The sequence below is a fragment of the Nyctereutes procyonoides genome, unplaced genomic scaffold (genome assembly GCF_905146905.1).
Source record: "Nyctereutes procyonoides isolate TBG_1078 unplaced genomic scaffold, NYPRO_anot_genome, whole genome shotgun sequence".
Taxonomy (NCBI): Eukaryota; Metazoa; Chordata; class Mammalia; order Carnivora; family Canidae; genus Nyctereutes; species Nyctereutes procyonoides.
In genome coordinates, this window is record NW_026575051.1 from 44,015,206 (window position 1) to 44,037,852 (window position 22,647).

Genomic DNA, 22,647 nt, shown 5'->3' on the forward strand with positions numbered 1-22,647 from the left:
TATGAACAGGAGAGGTTTCTTGCCTGTGAGGCTCACAACTGGCCATAGCAGATGCCACTGTCACAGATGATTATAATATGTTAAGTCCCATAAAGTTTGATAAAAACTGTGCTGAGTAGAGTAGGGTGGGGAGCCATGATAGACAGGTGGGATTTAACAGAACTGCTGGAATTGGTGAGGTAATTACAGGCAGAGGGTCCTGCGTGAGCCAGCAAAGTGCTTGGTGTTCTGCTGCCTCAGGAGAGGAATGGTTATGCAGAGAACAAGGGGCATGTACCCACATGTACTCTCTGCACGCAGAGGATGGGGTTGAGCCAGAGGTGAGGCTAGAAGGGCACGCTCTTCATGTGGAAGAACGTCATGGGTACATTGGACCTGTGTTGAAAATTATCCAGAGAGGTTCACTTTTTAAGTACCCAGAGCACCTCGTTCAGCATCTCATCTATATGACAACTCTATAAGGATCACCCAGAGCCTCACTGTGGCAAGGTTCGAGTGTCTGATTTAAAAATAATGCTCTTGAAGTTTCATCTATTAAGAATTTATACCATGTGAGCCATTCAATGAAGAGAGAAAGCTTATTAAAAAATACATTATTAAACTTAAAAGTCTAAAACACATTTCTATTACAATATGCCTACACAGTAATATATGACCAAAATGTAATCTATAAAAAATTATAATACATAATCAGATACTAGCTTTTGAAAGTTAGTTCTCAGGATATAAACCCTAGTTAGGGAAAGACAGTTTTAGAAATAAGGATATGGGAGCACCTGTGTGGCTCAGTAGTTGAGCATCTGCCTTGGGCTCTGGTCGTGATCCCGGGGTCCTGGGATTGAGTCCCTCATCAAGGCCCCCCACAGGGTGCCTGCTTCTCCCTCTGCCTATGTCTCTACATCTCTCATGAATAAATAAAACAAAATCTTAAAAAAATAAATAAGGATATACTTCTAGCTAAGAAATACTTCTATTTGAGATTGCGCTACTTTTTGAGTCCTTGTCACAATCTAGTTATAGGCATAAAGTCAGTTTTCTAGATTTCTCTGTCTGAGTTTATGGGCAGGCGTCTTATTATTCTTCAACTTCCATGGAGAATTCTCACAAAACTAATATAAGAGCTATGTAATTAAAAAAAAAAGTTCATCCTTTTCTTTTTTGAAATATGGAATTTCAGCTTATTTGGCAGCAGCCATGAGTCCCAAGTTTAAATAACAACTGATTAAAATGTTTTTTTCCCTCATTTTTAATTTATTGTAAAATAATAAGAACTATGTTGGTATGGACATTTTTCACTGTGAATGTTTTTAAATTTTCAATATTTTGTATATGCTGTGTGTCATTTGAAACAGACGTTTTCTCTAAAAAATAATCGAAAAGAGAAAGATTGTGTTTGCATTTTCTTTGTTCAAGGTGTTTATTGCATCTCAGAGGGCATACATGCACTGGGTTTTTAAACTGAAATAGAAAGAAATGCCATTTTGAAATTGGTTTTAGGTAATTTTTTCCCCATTACAGTGTATGTTATCCCCACAGTAAATTCAGATACAACCACTTTTAAATGGTACCATACATCTATTAAATAATTTGAAAAATAGGCAAACACCTTTCCAACCCAATATGCTTTTACGAAGAGCTGCCAAGCCACTAGCAACACTGATCAACAGTGACCTCATTTATGCGTCAAAATCTTAAGCCAAGCCATCAGCACATACAGTATGACAACAAATTAAAAATTAAAGAATACAGTATGTACAGTAAAGGATACAATTCTCTGAATTAGTTTAAATCCTAATCACAATGGTACAACAAAACCTACTCTGAGCTCAATTGAGGGATGAAAGAACACTAGTCTACAGAACACACAAAGAAATAGTAAATTAACAGATGTACAGAAAACCCACAATAAAATAAAAATATTTGCAGTAATCTTTAAATTACACATATACTTTGGGGTGCCTTCATAATCATTTGAATAGTACATTTCTAATTGCATTTTCATGGACAGGATAGAAATGGACCCTTTACTTTTCAGTGCATTTAATCAAGAATGAATAAATAGGTCAATTTAGATGCAAAACCTGTCAAATATAATCAAAATATACATTTTAATGTAGCAGTGATTAAATATGGAATTCTTTCCATATGATTTTTTCATTCTTGATAAGGTAGCTTCAAGGAGAAATATTTATTATGGACGTTAACCCTTATATTTTTTTTAAAACAAAATTTCTTAACATATACAGTGCCACAAAAATAAACATTTCTCACAACAGTTGAAGTTCCTGTGATTGGAAAAATGTACTCCACACCGAAAAAGTTTTGTATATTTAAGAGTGTTTTCCTTACTATTTGATATTATCACACTATGTTTGTAACAGAGATACAGAGAAAAAGAGAATTTATGGGAAGAGTTTAGGTTTGTCCAAAAGTCATATATACATCAAAACCCTCAAAAACACAGACACATCTTTCCAAATGGCTCACCACACAACAGCTGCATCATCCGTCCATGGGCGAGGTCCAGAAAAGCACTAAAGGCATCAGAAACATCCATTCATTGTTTTTACATCGTACAACACACAAATAACCCAAATACACTACAATTTTGAGAGTAGGGATAACAGCTAAGGTAGTACACATTCCTAATGTTCACTTTCACAGCTGTGCTACACGTTTTGGAAGAGAAGTTACGAGTAAGCATTGGGTTTGGTACTGGTGGCTCACTTTGAAACTCTGAGCATCAATTTTATTTGAAGTCTCCAAACTCATTATTTTTTTCCTATTCAGTCACAAAAATTGCAGCTGTAAAGATAAAAAGCACTTGAATTAGAAAATAACATTATACACTCCTCAAACATATTGCCTTCCTGGCAATTTTACCTCACAGTTACTAGGAAAAATCTTCATGCAAAGGATGTCTTTATAACAAATTCACATTTACATGCTTTCCACAATTCTTTGCTTAAAGTTTTAGCCAGGAAGAAATTTTTAGAAAAAATTTTAATGTATAGTTTCATTCTAGGTAAAAATTGTATCAGCAAAATTTTGAAAACATGGATACTTAGGATAAATTTCAGTAGTGAGACATTTACTATTAAATAAGAACAGTTCACCCTTAAAAAAGGGCAGACGGAAAAAAAGGAATGGCAGTGATTTTCATTATTTTTGGCTTCTTTTCAGTTATGGCATTCAGTAGGTTACTCAACAGCTGAACAAGTAACAGAACAGAGAAGGAGGGAGGTATCAAGGTGACTCAGCGCCTTTGCAAATGCGGCTCCCCCTCCTCTGTCCCCAGAACTGCCAGCCCATACTTCACCAGTTACCTTTGCCTGGGAATCTTCCTGGGGTTGAAGGCTTAGCCACGTGGGTGACTCTTTTTCATAAATTAGTCTGTATCTGTCTCTCTTGTGACCGTGAACCTCTGAGAGCAGGGGCTATCTCAAGCATCTCTGTTTCAGGTGCTCATCAGAGCTCCTGGAGCAGGATGAGAGCAATATTTACAGAAAGATAGCTGGATAAAAGGCTGCTCCCTGCAGCATCCTTCATCAGTCCTGAACCTATAACGGCTAAGAAATAAGTGCTCATTGCCTCACTTATGCCTACACCAGCCCAGCCCAAAATGGAACAGAAAAGTCAGACACAAGGAGGAATTACTTGACTAAGATGTCAATATCTCAAAATGATAAACTCATCAACTTTGTATAAGAAAACAAAAAATCATAAAGTAGGAATCCACAAAAATCTTAGTATGCATTAGAGAAAGTTTAAATATATGTGTGTGTGTGTGTGTGTGTGTATAGGTTGTAAGCTGCATTATACAAATTACACTGGACAGTGGTCTCAAAACTTTGACACTCTTATACCTCCCTCCAGTGTGCAACCTTGAGCAACTCACTCAATGCCAAGGATCAGTTCCTTTAGCTGTGAAATGGAGACAGAAAATATCTGGCTAGTATAGATCACAGGGTTTCATTTCTCACAGGGACAACCAAAGGAGTTCATGACTAGGAAGTGGGTATGAAAAGTTATGTCTAAAGGAAAAGCAGTATTACTGTTTCTCCACTTTCTGCAAGTACTTGTTGAGAATCTACTCATTGCGTTAGGTGCTGGGGTTAGTAGTAAACTTTTTTCCTTTATCAGTTTCTTTCCGTAAGTCCATTATTAATTATGTCATAAATCATGTTAGAAATTTAAAAACAATGTTAGAAATTTAAAATTCTGCTTGAGTGCAGAAATTGGTAAGGGTAACAATCTAAGCTTTGAGGAAGCCAAGTAAGGATAAACAAAAAATACAATTTTGTAGCCAAGTATATTCTTAGATGTTTTCTAAATGCAATATAATAGATGTTAGCTTTCTATAAATTCCTGTCATCAGGTAATAAAGTGGTAATTTTCTAATTTACCAAGTAGCTTGGGCAGTTTTTTGCTTTATCAATAAAATCTTTGTGCTTTTCAGGACAACTTGGAGGCCTTTCTCCCTCTTAGTTTTGTAAATTAATTAAGATTAAAAAATTATTGATAATTCATTGGCGGCTTTGAATATTGATTTAAAAAAGTATAAATACTCAAATTATTATTATTATTATTATTATTATATACATGTGTTCAAAGCACAAAAGTACAAATATCATACCTGAAATAGCTAAGCATTGCATAGGTCATTATTACAAGCCCACAGGAAAAGCTCAATATTAGATACCTTAAATTGTTTACAAGAAATCCTTGATGTTAAGATCCGCTAATGGGTCCTTTGCTGGAGGTTTCTTGGGACTCTGAGTGGCAGGTGTAGGGCTTGGAGAAAGCTAATGGGGAAAAGCCAGCCCAGGATAGCAGAAACAGAAATCAAACAGAGAGACAGGTAAGCATTAGGCAGAGCACATGACACAGAAAACAAACATGCAGAAGATCAGATGGCTAAGGGATTACAAAATCTACTTAATTTTACTTAGCCACAGTGTTGTTTAATTTTGGTTTCATAAAGTACACTTCAAATTATATTTGGCTTTGCTGAAATTCTTTGATATCAGATTTAGAGGACTCTGGCAGAACCATATGGGTATGAGTTAGGGAAGATGCAGAAAACTCGTCACATACAGATATTATGAATATAGAGTACAGTAACACAACAATCAGTTGCTCTAAACAAAAGCATTTTTACTTTGAGTTATTAGTACTACTAAACTAATGAAGTTAATGACTTTTCCTTATAGTGAGAGTGAGTTTAAGAAAAAAACTGAAAGGAAATAATTTGCAGAAAGTCACTAAAGAAATTACTTTAAATTATTAAATATACTAGAATTTCACTTAAAGTGTTTTAAATGAAAAACAGTCAAGTTTGGGGGCACTGTTTATTTCAGATGAGAAAAGAATTGCCCAGGTATGAATACCATTAACTTCCAATAATTGCCTGTCCAGCTCACAGAGAAGATTAATTAAATGCTATGGAAAGAATTATGTTGCACTTGCTAGCAAAAGCAACAAAGAATTAACTTACCTTGTTTCTGCTTAATCCCTAAATTATTTCATTGTGTGACAGACATAAGCTTTGGAAGCAGCCTTTGCAGGAGTGTTAAGGTTTGAAACCCTGAAAGAGGTCATGTAATCTGTATAGAATAATGTGTCCTTTGAGTTTAATTCTTCTTCTATGTTTGTAACCTGACAGAAATCTCAGAAATCTGGGGTGATGAGGTAGCAATGTATGTTTTTATTGGTTCAGTAAATAGAGCTCCAGAAATAGAGATTTTCAGATTTGTTCCCATGTCCAGAAACTATTTCCTTATTGCACTACCTATTAGTCAAATTTCCATTACTTAAAACAGGAATCATTCTTCATAGAAAGATCAGAAAAAGATAAATGCAAGGGTTGAAGTTGTTTGGAAGGTAAGAAATTCAAGAGTTGATTCATCATTAATAATTTGGTGAGATGACATCATGAAGGATGATATCAACTGACTGAGATAGAGTGGAACAGTCAGTAATGAAAAACATCAGTAATGTTGTCACATTGGTAATGAAAAACATTATTTTGTTTTCCGAAGTTATAAAATCATATTTACTTTACTATTTATTATAATCACCTCTGCTGCTTCTCTGATATAGGAAATATAATTTAAAACTTTTTTTAGAAGGGGGGAGGGACAGAGAGAGAAAGGGAGAGAGAGAATCTTAAGTAGGCTCCACACCAAATGCAGAGTCCAACCGGATGCAGGGCTTGATCTTACAACCCTGAGATCAGGACCTGAGCCAAAATCAAGAGTTGAATACTTAACTGACTGAGCCATCCAGGCACTGCTACAATCTATAACTTTTATAAATATGCCATTCCATTTCCTAAATCACTATAAATTCAATTAAATGACTAAAACACTGTTTTCATCTTATTATCTATTTTTCATTTTCATTCTTTGAAGTAAATAAACTCATGCTGTATAATACTGGTATCATGAAGAAAAATATCTACTTTAATAAAATTGTATTAATTTATTTCTAAAGCTTTTAGTACACCAAATACAATAAGATTTTAAAAACCTCAATAATATTCTTCCAAGTTAATAAAAATAGAAATGTCCTGCCTTTTTTCAAAAGTATGTTAAATAATCATAGATGTATTCAACCATCAAGAAAACATTTAAAAAAATAAGATCCTTTTTAGAATTTAAATATATCTAGATTAAATTTAACCCTAACTATCATCCCCAAAACCTTCCTCACTCCCTTCAGAAACAATATGAAGCAGAGTTCATTAGTCTCAGAACAGACTAGAAAATTTCTCCTGAAGCCAGGGCTTTGAGTATAGCCTTGAAGGTTAGGGTTTCTTATATTCTAAATTTATCTCTTTAAACACCCACCATTCTCTCTTCTGGTCCCTGTGGCTTTTGAGGGGTGAAAGAGGCTGAAAGTAAAATTTGGGAACAGGTAGACAATAGATTTTAGAGATGGTTAAAGGAAGCAAAAGGGATTAAAGTCTACTCAGAAAGTTCAAAGTAGGAATCCTATGGATAACAATATAAACGTCCATTTGGTGAGTTAAAAATATCATAGAAGTGGGGCGCCTGGGTGGCTCAGTCAATTGAGTAACTGACTCTTGATTTTGGCTCAGATCATGATTTTGGCATTGAGATTGAGTCCTATGCAGCAGGGAGTCTGTTTGAGATTCTTTTCCTCTGCCCCTCCCACTGTCCCTCGAAATAAAAAAATATTTAAAAAATATATAGAAGTGAAATTATTTACTGATGCCATTATAATATATTTCAGCTTTTTGTCTTGGTTTGTTGGGCATGGTGCTAGTAAAGTCATAATGTGGTGTTCTGACTCCATCAATGACAATTTCTCATGGTAAAAACCTCTTTGGTTTTCTACCTATACCTCCACCTTAGCCAGGCAACTTACAAAAGGAATCAAGAACTGGTTCCTCATCAGCATTATTATCACTATCAGCAGCAAAGCAGTTCAACAAAGTGTATGTGTTTTACCATCTTGGTAAACAAAGGTAGCACTTTGTGTAGAAACAAATTTGGCCTCATCTAAAGGGAGGTTTGCTCTTTTTCCTGGATCCTGGTAGGTAACCTCTAAATCCTTGGAATTTCCTGAGTAATAGTAATGTCTTTGTTCTTCAGGGTGGCTTCTTAGAACCACACCTGATAGTTTATGCTAACAAGAGGACTCAGGGTAGGGACTAGCCAACCAGAAAGATGAAGAATGTGATGACAGTGTTAGGTCTTGGGGTCTCATGATACCAGCCTTTCAGTGAAGTTGGGCAGGGCTTGGAGATTGAACTCAACCACAGGGGAATAATTCAATCAATAATTCCTATATAAGGAAACTTCAATAAAAACCCTGCACACTGAAATGCAGGTGAGCTTCCTGCGTTGGCAATACCACATATATACTCTTACACATTGATGTCAGGTGAGTAATACATCCTCCAGGACAAAGCTTCATGCTTGGAACCCTCCCAGTTCCAGACTTCACCCTATGCATCTCTTCTTTTGACTAGATCTAATTTGTATCCTTTCACTGTAATAAAACTGTAATACATTTCATGCTTTCCTGAGTTCTATAAGTTCCTGAGTTCTCTAGGAAATTGAGAACCTTCAAATTTGTAGGCAGCTGGAAGTGCCTACAGCTTTCCTGAGTTCTATAAGTTCCTGAGTTCTCTAGGAAATTGAGAACCTTCAAATTTGTAGGCAGCTGGAAGTGAGAGGGTAGCCCTCAGGACTCCCAAACTTATGGCTGGTGTCTTAATTGAGGATAGTCTTGTAGGGACCGCTCCCTGAGACTCTTCAGTTTGGCAGACTCATTGCTCTTAACTAACTGTACGAAAAGTCACAATTCTTGGGAAAAACTGGTAGCCTGGAGGACTGTGTCCCTAATCTTGAGTTTAGCTAGTTCTGGGAACATGTGAGAAAACGGATCAGAAGTACTCATTTTTCTGGAATAAATGCCCAGATACTTTAAACGTCTAGTTGTTTTCAGGAACTATTCTGAATTAAGTAGGAGAGGAATGGAAAGACTTAGGATAGTGAGTTACTTCTAGCATTTTCCTCCAAATCTCATATGTCTCATATGTCTTCCATGTTCCCCCTTTACTTGTGAAGCAACAGATATGAGGATATATATTAGGTAAAAACATTTTTAACAGTTTGCCATGTGGCAGTTTAATACTTATAAATTAATGTCATTATTTTAAGGACATTAAAAAACTGACCTGTGTGCCAGGTACAGCTGCAGCTCCAAAGGGTGGCCTCATCATGGGTTGTGCAAACATGACTGGCTGCTGAGGCATCATGGGCATGCCCGTCCCAGCAGGAGGCTGAAGAGGAAGAGTGGTTCATAGCATGATTGGAATCCACCCACTATGGTAATGCCCTGACATTTATTCTTTAACGTTTCTGAAAAGTTTTGAGGAATGCAGGCCTGTGAGGAAGCATAACTTGTGACTTTGAACAATGGGTGCTGTGAGGCTGGCAGATGGCAGAAAATCACTGAGGTACAGTAGAAGCCTAGCTGGCCACATGGCACCCTTCTCCCAACCAGGCTTTGTTGGTGATTATTTGTCTTCTGTAAACATAATTTTTAAGAGACAGAACCTCATTTATTTATGGACCCTAGCCCTAACATTTGCTAGTGATAAAAGTGATAAGTGAAAAGTCCAAGTATAATGATTAAGAGTTGATTCTGATGATTGAGCTAAGAATGTGATTGGTAAATAGTACTCCAAAAATGATATAACTATATACTACAGGAATTATTTTGATGACAGAATTTAAGTATTTTATAGCTGGCTTTATCATATCGTGTGTAGATCTCTTAATGTCTAACACAGATGACTTAATTTATTAAGTCTTACATTACTGCATTTGGGGAAGAATCATATTCTACAGCTGTATTTGTTAATCTGGTATTTGGCAAAGACCTCAGACATGTCAATTACAATTTCTAGCACAGGTTGCCACTCACCATTCCAAATCCTGCTCCAGGCTGTCCAACAGATGGGGCCCCGGCAACAGGAGGAACCGAACTGGTTGGAGGTACAGCTCCTTGCTACCAAAAAAAACCCCACAAAACACACACACAAACACCAACAATAAACAAAAGAACCAACATAATTTGGTTTTAAAATGACAGAATATAATTTTAAAAATGCATGCCCCTTTAAATATGTGTGGTTATGTAAAGAAATATCAGATTTCCATTTTAAATTTAAAAAAAATGGCTCTCACACCATGCCATGATATGAACAAAGTTACTAGCTTAATGTTCATTGCTGTGGTGCTATTTGGGCTCACTGGCTTGCAGCCTACTGACAACACTGGGCTTCCTTTCTACCTCCTTATATGCTTCTCCTCTACCCTCACTGTAAATGTGTCAAATTTCTCTAACCTTGTCTTTTCCTATCATTATATCCTCCTAAAGGTACTGGGTTAGACATCTGAAGAATGTGTCCTCATTCACATATCAATGCTTGGTTTCCATTTGCCCATTTTTAGTGTGTGTGTGTGTGTGTGTGTGTGTAAGGGGGGGGGAGGGGCAGGAGAGGAATAGAGAATCTTAAGCAGGCTCCATGCCCAGCATGGGAGGTTGGGGGTGGTGGTGAGTATGGGTAGGGCTTGATCTTACAACCCTGAGTCATGCATGACCTGAGCTGAAATCAAGAGTCAGACAATTAACCGACTGTGGCACCCAGGTGCCCCTTGCCCTTCAGTTTTAGAGTCTCCATTTTGTGTTATACTTCTCTCTGACTTTTGACTGCTATACATTTGCACAAGGGCCAAAATTAATTCCAAGTTTTATGAAGCATTTAGAAGACTATGCATAATAAAGCACAATTATCCCATTTCAGGTACAGATTTGACGGTTTTCAGTCATACAAGGCCCCCTAATATTTCCCTTATGTTTAAAACTAACCTTGCTGAAATCTCTTAAATTTAACTTAATCATTAAAGCAAAATCCTAGTGAAAAAAGAAAATACTACAGTGATGTCAGCAAAAATGGTGAAGTAAGGAAATCTGAAATTTTCCTCAATCCATAAAATCAGTGGAAAAACAGGCAAAAAATATTAGAATCAAATCAACTATTTTAGAACTCTGGAAACTAATTAAAAGTTTGCAGCAACCAAGAAAGTACTTATTTAAGAAAATCAGTTGGATCTCGGCAAGAAGAGTAAGCTTTATGGCATCTTAACTTACCCTAGTTTCATCCACTATTCTTCAGCTCAGCTGTAGTCTTGAAAATAACAGCTTACATTCTCAGTAATAGTACCAAAGGGAGCAGAATATATCTAATTTATTTTGTCTCCTTGGGTGGCTCCCTGGAAAGACTGGATCAAAAGGCTCATCTTTGTCTCATGAAACTGGGGATGCATCTAGTGCTAACGTTGTTACCTGAGGCCATTTGTGGAAAACGTTTACAGGCAAATGTTTTAATTGTTGCTGTCTAAAGCAATGGGTAACAGGGCAAATAGTAGACTAAACAAAAAGCTTGGAGGGAAGTCTGGAGAAGGGAATGTTTGGGGGATTATGGGTTCAAAAGCTCAGCCATGCCTCTGGGAATTTAGAAGTTCATGCACATGCCCAGGGCTGTGTGCAAGCTCAGGAAAGACGTGAGAAGGCCTCTAGCTGACCCTGAGGCTTTGAACAAGCAGTAAGTGACTGATTGCTAAGGCAGTGTGGCAAACTGCCTGGTTGATTCTTAGGGCATGCCCCAACACAACTCAAGACCCTCTACAAAGACTGGGAAATATTCTGGTTTAAGGAATTTCAGAAATAGTTATCTAATCATTAGTTGACCACATAGCTAAAGAAGCAGAGACTTTAATGGTCACACATAATAAAGAACAGAGACTACAGAATTAGTTCAGAATAGTCACTCAACAGAAAAACAACCAACCACAAAAAAGTAACCACAACAAGCCTGTGGGGAAGAGGTAGAATTTGATTTCCAAAGCTGCCACATTTAAAAATGTCTAAGTTTCAACAAAAAAATTCTGAGGAATTCAAAAAAAAAAAAAAAACAAAAAACAAAAAACCAAGAACATACAGTCCATATGCAGGAAAAAGACTTCAAATCAATAACCTAAACTTCCACATTGAAGAACTAGGAAAAAAGGAAACAAACTAAACCCAAAAGTAAGCAGAGGAAGGAACTAATAAATATGGGAGTATCGACAAACAAAAACTGATTGAAGAAGTCATAAAAAATTTAAACAGATGTGTAGGAAAAAGACTATCAGTCATCAAAAAAACTTGCATCAGTAATCAAAAAGGCCCTGAACCATATGATGATTTCAATAACTGTAGAAAAAGCATTTAATAAAATACAGTATCTGTTGATGATAAAAGCTCTCAATAGACTTAAGTTTAGAGGGAACATATATATATGGGTGTGTGTGTGTGTGTGTGTGTGTGTATATATAAAGGCCATCTATGAAAAACCACAGTTGACATCACAATCAATGGTGAAAAACTGAAGGCTTTTTCTCTAAGATCAGGAACCAGACAAGGATGTCCACTCTCATCACTTTTATTCAACATAGTACTAAACATCCTAGCTGCAGCAATCATACAAGAAAAAGAAATAGGTGTCCAGATTGGTAAGGGAGAAGCAAAACTCTCACCATTTGCAGAAAATATGATACTACATATAGAAAACCCTAAAGACCACATCCAAAACATCATTAAGACTGATAAATGAATTCAGTAAAGTCAAAGGATACAAACTCAATAAACAGAAATCTGTTGCATTTCTCTAAACTAATAATGAAGTAGCAGAACGAAAAATTAAGAAAACAATTGTACCAGAAAGAATAAAACACCTAGGAATAAATTTAACCAAGGAAATGAAAGATCTATACTCTGAAAGCAGTAAGACATTGATGAAAGACACAAACACATGGAAAGACAGACCCTGGCTCATGGACTGGAAGAACTAGTATTATTAAAATGTTCATATTACTCAAAGCTATCTATAGATTTAATGCAATTTCTATAAAAAAACTAATAGTATTTTTCACAGAACAGGAACAAATAATATTAAAATTTATATGGAACTACAAAAAGACCTCAAATAGGCAAAGCAATCTTGAAAAAGAAGAACAAAGCTAGAAGTACTATAATTCCAGATTAGAAGATTAACTACAAAGCTATGATAATCAAAACAGTATGACACTGACACAAAACCAGATACACAGATCAACGAACAGAATAGAGAGCCCAGAAATAAACCCATGCCTATGTTGTCAATTAATCTATGACAAAAGAGGCAAGAATATACAAAGGGAGAAAAGACAGTCTTTTCAATAAATGGTATTGGGAAAACTGGACAGCTACATGCAAAAGAATGAAACTGGACCGCTGTCCTAGGTCATACACAAAAATAAACTCAAATGAATTAAAGACCTAAATGTGAGACCTGAGACCATAAAACTCCTAAAAGAAATCATAGGCAGCAATCTCTTGGATATTGGCCTTGTTAGCAACATTTTTATGGATATGTCTTCTCAGGCAAGAGAAACAAAAGCAAAAATAAGCTTGAGACTACACCAAAATAAAAGGCTTTTACACAGCAAAGGAAACTAAATGAAAATCAATAAAACAAAAAGGCAACCTAATGAACGAGAGAAGATATTTGCAAATAATATATCCAATAAGGGGTTAATATTCAAGATATATAAAGACCTTATACAACTCAGCACCAAAAAAACTAATTTGATCAAAAATGGGCAGAGGCCCTGAATAGACATTTTTCCAAAGAAGATCTACAGATAGTGAACAGATACCTGAAAAGATGCTCGAAATCACTTACTACCAGGAAAATGCAAATTAAAACCATAATGAGAAATCACTTCCTATCTGTCAGAATGGCTAATACCAAAAAGACAAGAAATAAGAAATGTTGCTTAGGATGTGGAGAAAAGGGAACTCTCATGTGCTGTTGGTGGGACTATAAATGGGTGCAAACACTGTGGAAAACAGTATATAGGTTCCTCAGAAGATTAAAAGTAGAAATAGCATATGATCCAGTGATCCTACTACTATTTATCCAAAAAAAATGAAAACACTAATTCAAAGAGATACATGTACCCCTATGTTTATTGCAGTGTTATTTACAATAGCCAAGATATAGAAGCATCCTAACTGTCCACGGACAGATGATAATATGAAGTGGAATATTAGCCATAAAAAAAAGATCTTGCCATCTGTGACAACATGGATGGACCTACAGAGTATCTGTTAAATGAAATAAATCAGACAGAGAAAGACAAATACTATAAGATTTCACTTAAATGTGCAATCTAAAAAGCAAGCCAAATGAATAAAAACACAGATTCTTACATATGAAAAACTGGTAGCTGCTAGAGGAGAGGTGGGAGGGGAGAGGCAAAATACATAAAGGAGATCAGGAGGTACAAACTTCTAATTATAAAAAAAAAGTGCAGCAGGGGCACCTGGGTGGCCAGTTGGTTAAATGCCTGCTGTTGGCTTAGGTCATGATCCCAGGGTCCTGGAATTGGGTCCTGTGTTGGGTTTCCTGCTCAGCCAGGAGTCTGCTTCTACCTCTTCCTTTGCCTTCACCTCCTTGTGCTCTCTTGAGCACGCTCTCTCTCTCAAATCAAAAAATAAAAAAAAATATATTTAAAAAAAAGGTGCAGCATAGGGATTATAGCCAACAATAAAAAACTTCCACCACAGAAAAGCCCAAAACCAGATGGCTTCACTGATGAATCCTATTAAATGTATTAGGAAGAATTAATATCAATCCTTCTGAAGCATATAAAAAGAAAAAAAGTGGGGGAATACTTTCTAATTATTCTTGGATGCCAGTATTGCCCTGATACCAAAGCCAGACAAAGACCTTAGAAGACTATAGACCAATATCCTTTATGAACACTGTTGCAAAACTTCTTGACAAAATACTAGCATACCAAAGCTAGCAGGATGTTGGAAGAATTATATACCATGACCAAGTGAGATTTATCTCAGAAATGTAAGGTTGGCTCAATGTAATAATACATCATATTAACATAATGTAAGAAAATCCCGACATAATCATGTCGTTAGATGCAGAAAAGCATTCAACAAAATCCAACACCCATTCAGGACAAAATGAACAAACACCACTCAACATACTAAAAATATAAGGGAAACTCCTCAACCTGAATAAGGGTATCTGCAAAGAACACACAGCTATCATACTTAATGCTGAATGACTAAAAGCTTTCTCCTTAAGAATAAGATTAAATGTATTTGAAGTTCTAGTTGTGGCAATCAGGTAAGAAAGAAAGAAACAACATCTAGAAAGAAAAAAGAAAGTAAACAATCTCTATTTGTAGATGACATTACCTTACATATAGAAAATCCTTAGGAATCTATATACAAAATAAACCATCAGAACTAATAAACAAGTTCAGCAAAGTTACATGATACAACATCAATATACAAAACTCAGTGATCACTGTACACTCAATGAATAAACAAAAAATAACAATTACCAAGACAACTCATTTACAGTAGTGTTAAAAATAAAGAACTTAGAAATAAAATTAAGAAAAGAAATACAAGACTTGGGGCACCTGGCTGGCTCAGTTGGAAGAGTGTGAGACTCTTGATGTCAATCAAGGTTGTGGGCTTGAGCCCCATGCTGGATATAGATTACTAAAAAAATAAAATAAAATAAACTTTTTAAAAAAAAAAGGACAAAGGACAAGACTTGTTGAAACACTGCCAAACAATTTGTTGAAGCACTCTTGAAATAAAAACTTAAATAGACATGTCCAAGGATTAGAAAACTTAATATTAAAGTGGTAAATATTTCCTAATGGCTTTATAGATTTAGTGCAACCCCTTTCAAAATTTCAACTTTTGGAAAAATGGACAGTCAGAACTTAAAACTTACATGGAAATGCAAGAGATCCAAAATAGCCAAAACAATCTTGGAAAAGAAGAATAAATTCGGAGGACTCATACTTCCTGGATTCAAAACTTACTACAAAGCTGTATCGAAACATGATAGTACTGGCATAAAGACAGACATAGAAATCAATACAACAGAATAAAGAGTCTGGAAATAAATTCTTATATCTATGGTCAACTGATTTGTGACAAGGATGCCAAGATCAATAAATGAACATTTTTTTAAATAAATGGTTTTGGGAAAACTGGATTTCCACATGCAAAATAATGAATCTGGACCCGTATGTCACACCATACATGAAAATAAGTCTAAAATAGTGAGAGAGCTAATGTAAGAGATGAAACTGTGCAACTCTTGGAAAGAAATATAAGTGTCAATCTTCGAGACCGTGGATTTAGTTTCTTAAATATGATACTATGAGCACAAACAACAAAAGCAAAAATAGGTAAGTTGGGGTTTATCAAAATTTATCAAATTTATCAAAAGACACTCTATCAAGAAAATAAAAAGACAACTCAGAGAATGTAAGAAAATATTTGCAAGTCATATATTTAATAAGAATCTAGTATCCAGAATACATAAATATCTCTTAGAACTCACAATAAAAAGCCAACCCAATCATAAAATGGGTAAAGGATGTGAAGACATCTCAAAAAAAAAAAAAAAAAAAAAAAAAAAAGATATACCAATGGCCAAGAAGCACATGCAAAAATGCTCAACATCATTTGTCAATCCACAAATGAAACCTTACACATTGCTGGTGGGAATGTAAAATGAAGTAGCTGTTGTGGGAAAGTTTGGCAGGTCCTCAAAAAGCTCAACGGAGTTAGGCATGAGCCAGCAATTCTTTTCCTAGGTATATGCCCAAGAGAACTGAGGACATACATTCACATAAAAACTTCTAGACAAATAACACAAGTATTTTTCATCACAGCCAAAAAAAGGGAAATGACACAATTGCCCATCAGTTGATGAGTGTGGCATATCTAAAACATGGATTATTCGTACATAAAGAGGAATGAAGTACTGATACATACCACAACATGGATGACCCTTGAAAATGTGCTAAGTGAAAGAAGCCAGTCACAAACCTCTCCATATTATAGGAGTCTGCTGATATGGAATACCCCGAATAGACAAATCTATAGAAACAGGGTAAATTATTAGATGCCAGGGGATAGGGAGATGAGGAAACTGGAAAGTGACTGTTTCTTTTTGGGGTGATGGAGATACTCTGGAATTAGGTAATAGTGATGGTTTTATAACACTGTAAATATACTGAAAATCATTAAATGGTACACTTTAAAATTGTGAAGATGGTAGATATAATGTTTATGCAAATTTTACCTATAAAATTTAAAAAAAGAAAATAGTGAAGTGTAGCAGAATATGCCATCCCTAAGTATGCCTCTCTGGCAAAATATTATTTTTAGAAACAGCAGATGCAGGAGAAGCTCTGAAAACAGAGTAGAAGTTAAACTTCTGTAAGGGGCATTTATATTACAAAGGAAATCTCCATTTGTAAGGGTCTCTCCCACTGTACCAGGAAGAGAAGGTTGACTACATCACAAGAGGATTATACCAATGGAGAAGACGCTACCTGAAATCTACACAACAAATCTTACCTCTAGATTACCCTGCTTTTCCTGGTAACTTCCCCCAGACTGGCCACTGAACAGCTTGCTTCCTTTTGTCTGCAGCTGCAGATGGTGTTGAAGCCAATGGCTTAAATGACCTTGGGGAGTTACTCCTTTTTCCCTGGGCATCTCCTCTATACATGAGGTATACATGTTAATAAACTTCTGTTTTTCTCTTGCTAACCTGTCTTTTATTACAGGAGTCTGAGCCAAGAATTCAGAAAGTGAGAGGGAAAGTTATATTTCCTCCCCTATACTACAGGTATTATATTTTCAGAGTCAGTCTTTGCTCATCATTTCAACAGGTTAGGTGGTCGGCTATTCACCAGACCCAGAATCCTATCATTTACCAGGATTGTATCCTACAAACTGCAAGGTTTATCAGAACTGTTATTAGAACTTCAGGCTATGAAAGAAAAAAGGTTTTTTATTATTAATCAAAATAAAATGAACTTGTGGAAATTCCTGATCAAATAAACGGATCAAATAATTTAAAGAAGGCCTACGTTTGCTATTTTGCTCAAACAGATTAACTCTTAATAATTTACTTCCCAAATATTATTTATATCTTAAGGTTTTAAAAATTGTTTTCTTTTTTCAACATTCAACTGAATGTTTCATCTCTGTAGGCATATAAAGGTTGGTTGTTTTTTAGGGAAAGAACTGTGGATTCTGAGGTCTCTTGTCAAATGCATGTATTTCTGAATTGCGAGTACCTTCCCAGTTTGTGTGATGAAAACTTAAAGAGGTCTGTTTGCATATGAAAATAGGTAGAAGTAGCCCTGGAAACACAGGGCTCTTGATGGCTATGAAGACAGAACCCTGCCAGCAGACATATTTTAAGTGCTCCAATCCTGTTAAGATTTTTAGATCTAACTTGAGTTCTGTACTCTGACAAATTTTAAAGCTGCACCTCCAAGCAGCAACTGTGAGAAATTTGAAACAAACTGGGAGGAGTAACCTTAGCTCTTGTCTATCAGTAGAAACTTTAAAAGTCAATAGAAGGATGCTCACTCTCCCATCTGCCCTTTCATCTCCTACTTGAAAGAAGTTTGCAGATTACCAGGAAATACGGAAACATTGCTTTGCTGCTTCTGAGGCATAAGTTTTATTTTAGTCGTCCCTCTTCTTTTTCTTGAATATTCTTAGAAAAAGAGACTCAAACATGTTTTAAGTAATAGGAAAGTGGAAGAGATGTTTTATGAAAGAACTGGCTGGAGGGAAGAAGCCAGAGGCCTTCTTACATAATAAACCGGAATAATCTCTTAAATTAAAAGCAAAGCCAGAGTTTTGTAAAAAAAGAACTTCACAGGAAATGGGATAAATAAAGGGCAGTGAATTTACATAGGCTGCATCTAAGACTGAGAGTTGATACAGATAAAATAACTCTGCATTTGACCGCCTTTATATTGTCGCCTAAAATGTCAAGGAAAATAAAAGAAACAGAACTACCTGGTAACTCTGCCCCCCTGATAAATTATTTCTGTTGTTCTAGTTTCTCTTTCCACAGAAAAGATACTTTATGCAAAAGCATGCTGTCTTTTACTTTCTGGAGTTGTTGTTAATTACTAACAACTTAAGGTCTTCTTCATAAATAAAAATAAGGAGTTTCAGAGTTTTAAAAACAATGAGAATATTAATCTCATTCTCAGTGATGGTGCTTGCCCATCAGATTATTAGTAGCCCTGTTGTCCTGAAGAAGCAAAACAGCTGTTAATTAAGTATTTGATGAATTCTTAACCTTGTATGGTTAAAATCTTGATCTCAGGAGACACGTAGACCAAGGAAGATTTCCAATTTAAAATTGTATCCAACTTAAAATTTTCCAACTTAAATATATATATATATATATATATATATATATATATATATATATATATATATATTTTTAGAGAGAGAGAGAGAGAGAGAAAGAAAGAGGAGGGAGGACAGAGTGAGGAGAGACTCTTAAGCAGGCTCCACTCCCAGTGAGGAGGCCAACGTGGGACGATAAGGGGAACACATGGCGCTTCTTTAATTTTGCATAAAAGAGAATAGGAAAATTAGTTCTTTTAATTTGGTAATGATAATATAAACTGTGAGATTTATTTTTTTTATTTTTAATTTTTATTTATTTATGATAGTCACAGAGAGAGAAAGAGAGAGAGGCAGAGACATAGGCAGATGGAGAAGCAGGCTCCATGCACCGGGAGCCCGACGTGGGATTCGATCCCAGGTCTCCAGGATCGCGCCCTGGGCCAAAGGCAGGCGCCAAACCGCTGCGCCACCCAGGGATCCCTAAACTGTGAGCTTTAATGTCAACATGTGGTTTTCATAGATTTATAAGATTGGTTCTAAAGAAGATCTTTTTCTTTTCTTCCTTCCTTCCTTCCTTCCTTCCTTCCTTCCTTCCTTCCTTCCTTCCTTCCTTCTTTCTTTTTCTCTTTCTTTCTTTCTTTTCTTAAGATTTTATTTATTTATCCATGAGAGACAGAGAGAGAGAGAGAAAGAGAGAGAGAGAGAGAGAGAGAGGCAGACACAGGCAGAGGGAGAAGCAAGCTCCATGCAGGAAGTCTGATGTGGGACTCAATCCCAGGACTCCAGGATCATGCCCTGTGCTGAAGGCAGGCGCCAAACTGCTAAGCCACCCAGGGATCCCCTCTTTCTTTCTTTAGGGATCCTATTACATTTATTCAATCTCTCTCCCTCTATCCCCAACAAAGGTTTCTGTTTCTGAGAATGGAGTGTGGCTCCCTAAGACAGACAACTATCTGCTTATGGTCCCAGTATCTATCTGGGCTACCAGCTACAGGTAAACGATTGAGGTCCAGTGTAATAATTATATGCTCCCTTTCACTCTCAAAATGAGTTCTGGCTTGGACAATATATGGTCGGCATAGGTCAGTTTAAGAGAGATATGGTTTTCTACAAAGTATCCTTAAACGGAACTCCTTATTTTATAGCTAAATATGGTCCTCTTAAACACTGCTTTAAAATAATGCAAAGAAATATTTAAAGAGATAAATACCTAGATACAATAGGCGATTTTCTCATTGTTATTTGTTAGAAATTACTCCTTAAAATTAAGATCTTTCAGACTTTGAGCTCACCAAAGGCAGAGAATATTAGTCCTTAAATCTCCCTCTTTCTTACTAACAACATGGGGTTAGATGGGGAGACTACAGGTTTTGAGAACTTAAGACTGAGCACAAAATATTTTTTCTTATAGAAACTGTGGTATAAATTGTAATTTGATTAATACTGCTAGTATTGTTTAGCAGTAAATTTTAGTTCAGAAGGCCTTTTTCTGATTGGCTTAAACATTTTATTTATAAAACTGTAATAAAACTGTTTATATATAAAAATATTACTATTTATCAGGTTATTTAAAAGAAAACATGTTTTAAATTCTAAAATTCAAGCATTCAAATTAATTTATGGATCATAATTATTTTTAATCGCATCTACAATGTTTATATTCTAATTCATATTAATTCACTACCATTCATGTTTATTTGGCTGGGGTTGGTGGGTGATGGTTAGGAATTAATTCAAGCAACAAGGAGAGGATGGCATCAAGAGAGCCTTAGAGGAGACTGTGGTTTAGACAGTTGGAGGGAGTAAGGTGAAAAATCACAAATAAGCTTGGAAAACAGTGATGACCACTGTTTTTGCAAAAAGTGGGGCACATACAAAGAAAAACAGTAAATTTTCCTATCCTGGAAATGTCCTTTTTTTAAAAAAAAAAAAATTATTTATTCATGAGAGACACACAGAGAGAGGGAGAGACATGGGCAGAGAGAGAAGCAGGCTCCATGCAGGGAGCCTGATGTGGGACTTGATCCCAGAATTCCAGGATCACTCCCTGGGCCTAAGGCAGATACCCAACCATTGAGCCACCCGGGCGTCCCTGAAAATGTCCTTTTTGTGGTAGCAAATCTCACAAAATAATTAGTCTTTATTATCAGTGATAGGCTCTTTCACAGAGTGAATGATGGTATTAGTTGAGATATAATACACAAAAATGAAATCTATTTAAATTTTATAAAAAAGATGGTGTTGGTAGTTTCAATTTAAAAAAATGATAAGCAGAAGTGGACTTTAAAATTAAAGTCCACTTACACAATAGCAAACTGCCCAATCTTTCTGATTAGAAAAAAAGTTTTCCCTACTTATTAAGACAATCAGATAACTTGGACAAGAAATGCGATAAAAAACATAGGTAATGATCGGTGATGGTCAAGACTTTTGAAAAGTTGTTTCTATGTGCAAATACAGAACTGATATCTAAAGAAGCATAAATACCATTTTGAAACAATGAAAATAAAGAATAGGTCACAATCTTTATTAAAACAGAACGTCAATGAAAATTGGATTTTGGTAAATATTGTATCTTGCTCAGGATCCTTTCATGTGGGTGGAAAAAATACGTCAGTAGCAAAATTAAAGTACGCTCTGTCCTATATACTTAGAAACTGGAAAACTTGCCCTGGCTGGCCCTTGGTAGCTACATACCAAAGGTGCACTTGGTGGGACACTTGCTGACCAGGTTGCGGGGGCTACTTTCGGCTGCCAGTTGGCTCCACCAGTCAACTTTTTCTCTCCCGCATTCCACTGAAGATCTCCCCTAAAATCAAGCATGCAAAAACAAAGACAAGTATTAACACACTAATAAGAAAAGAGTGTGTGTGGCTCATTAAATACTTTAATGTGGGGCTAGAAGCAGTCTGAGTTGTTAAGAGAATAGGATAAAAATTATAAAAGTCTCATCATATTGTATTTAAGAAAGCGTAAAAGCATTTGGAAAAAAATCATTTAGAGTTTGGATCTCAATGGTGACCGGAATTTCCTATCACTTCCAATGAAAGAATGTGCTGCAAAATTCAACTGAATTAGTCACTGGTTATTAAAAATTCCAAACAGTGTATCATAAATACTGTATACCTATACTTTGTCAAATATCTCTATTTTGTTTCACTCATAATGACACTTCTAAGCATGAGAGGGCCCATCAGAAGGTTTTACATAACTACATCATGACTATAACCTGCCTTACAGTGACTGTAAGATACATCTGTTGTAAAATGCATCCCAATTTTAGAAATGTTAAAATGTGCATCTAAAAAAAGGGCACATTGTTTATCATTCTTACTATCCTTCCTTTGAAGCTGATCCTCCATGGGAGACTTTTTAAAAGCTAGTAATAGTGTAATGATTCTAGAATTTAAAGCTATTAAAGCACTCAAACCATAATTCCCAAGTAGTTCTAGCTATAACTTCGTGACAGTCTTGGAGACTGAAATAGATTGCCCCTTTTCATTGCAGAGTCAACAGTTTGAAGGTTCCAGTAGAGTAACAACAAAAACAAAAATCCAGAATGTAATAAAAACCAATTTTGAAACTGCTTAGCCTGAGAGTGAGTTATTACTCCAATGAGTTTACTAGTCTCAAATAAATGTAAATACACTGTCATGAAGAAACTAGATAATTTCAAAAACACTTACTTTTTGGATGTGGTACCAGAAATTCCAAGATCTATAAAAGGATAAAAGAAAACAGAATTCAAACCTCTATACTCAGCTTAAATGATATGACATTTAAAAGATCAAAGAGTCA

The 22,647-nt window shown here is 35.8% G+C and overlaps 1 protein-coding gene across 8 annotated transcripts in view; it reads right to left on the reverse strand.

Moving 5' to 3' along the window:
* Positions 1-1,398: 1,398 nt before the first annotated feature.
* SNAP91 (synaptosome associated protein 91) overlaps positions 1,399-22,647 on the reverse strand; it is a 140,981-nt gene continuing 119,732 nt past the window's right edge. For 7 of the 8 annotated variants that reach the window (XM_055330843.1, XM_055330850.1, XM_055330849.1 and 4 more), the window contains 6 exons: positions 22,536-22,566; positions 21,547-21,658; positions 9,463-9,546; positions 8,711-8,815; positions 4,703-4,805; positions 1,399-2,805 (listed from right to left, as the gene is read on the reverse strand). In XM_055330843.1, coding sequence (XP_055186818.1) covers positions 4,713-4,805; positions 8,711-8,815; positions 9,463-9,546; positions 21,547-21,658; positions 22,536-22,566 — 425 coding nt within the window. In that variant the 3' untranslated portion in view covers positions 1,399-2,805; positions 4,703-4,712. The remainder of the gene's footprint in view (positions 2,806-4,702; positions 4,806-8,710; positions 8,816-9,462; positions 9,547-21,546; positions 21,659-22,535; positions 22,567-22,647) is intronic. The other variant, XM_055330845.1, reaches the window with a different exon arrangement.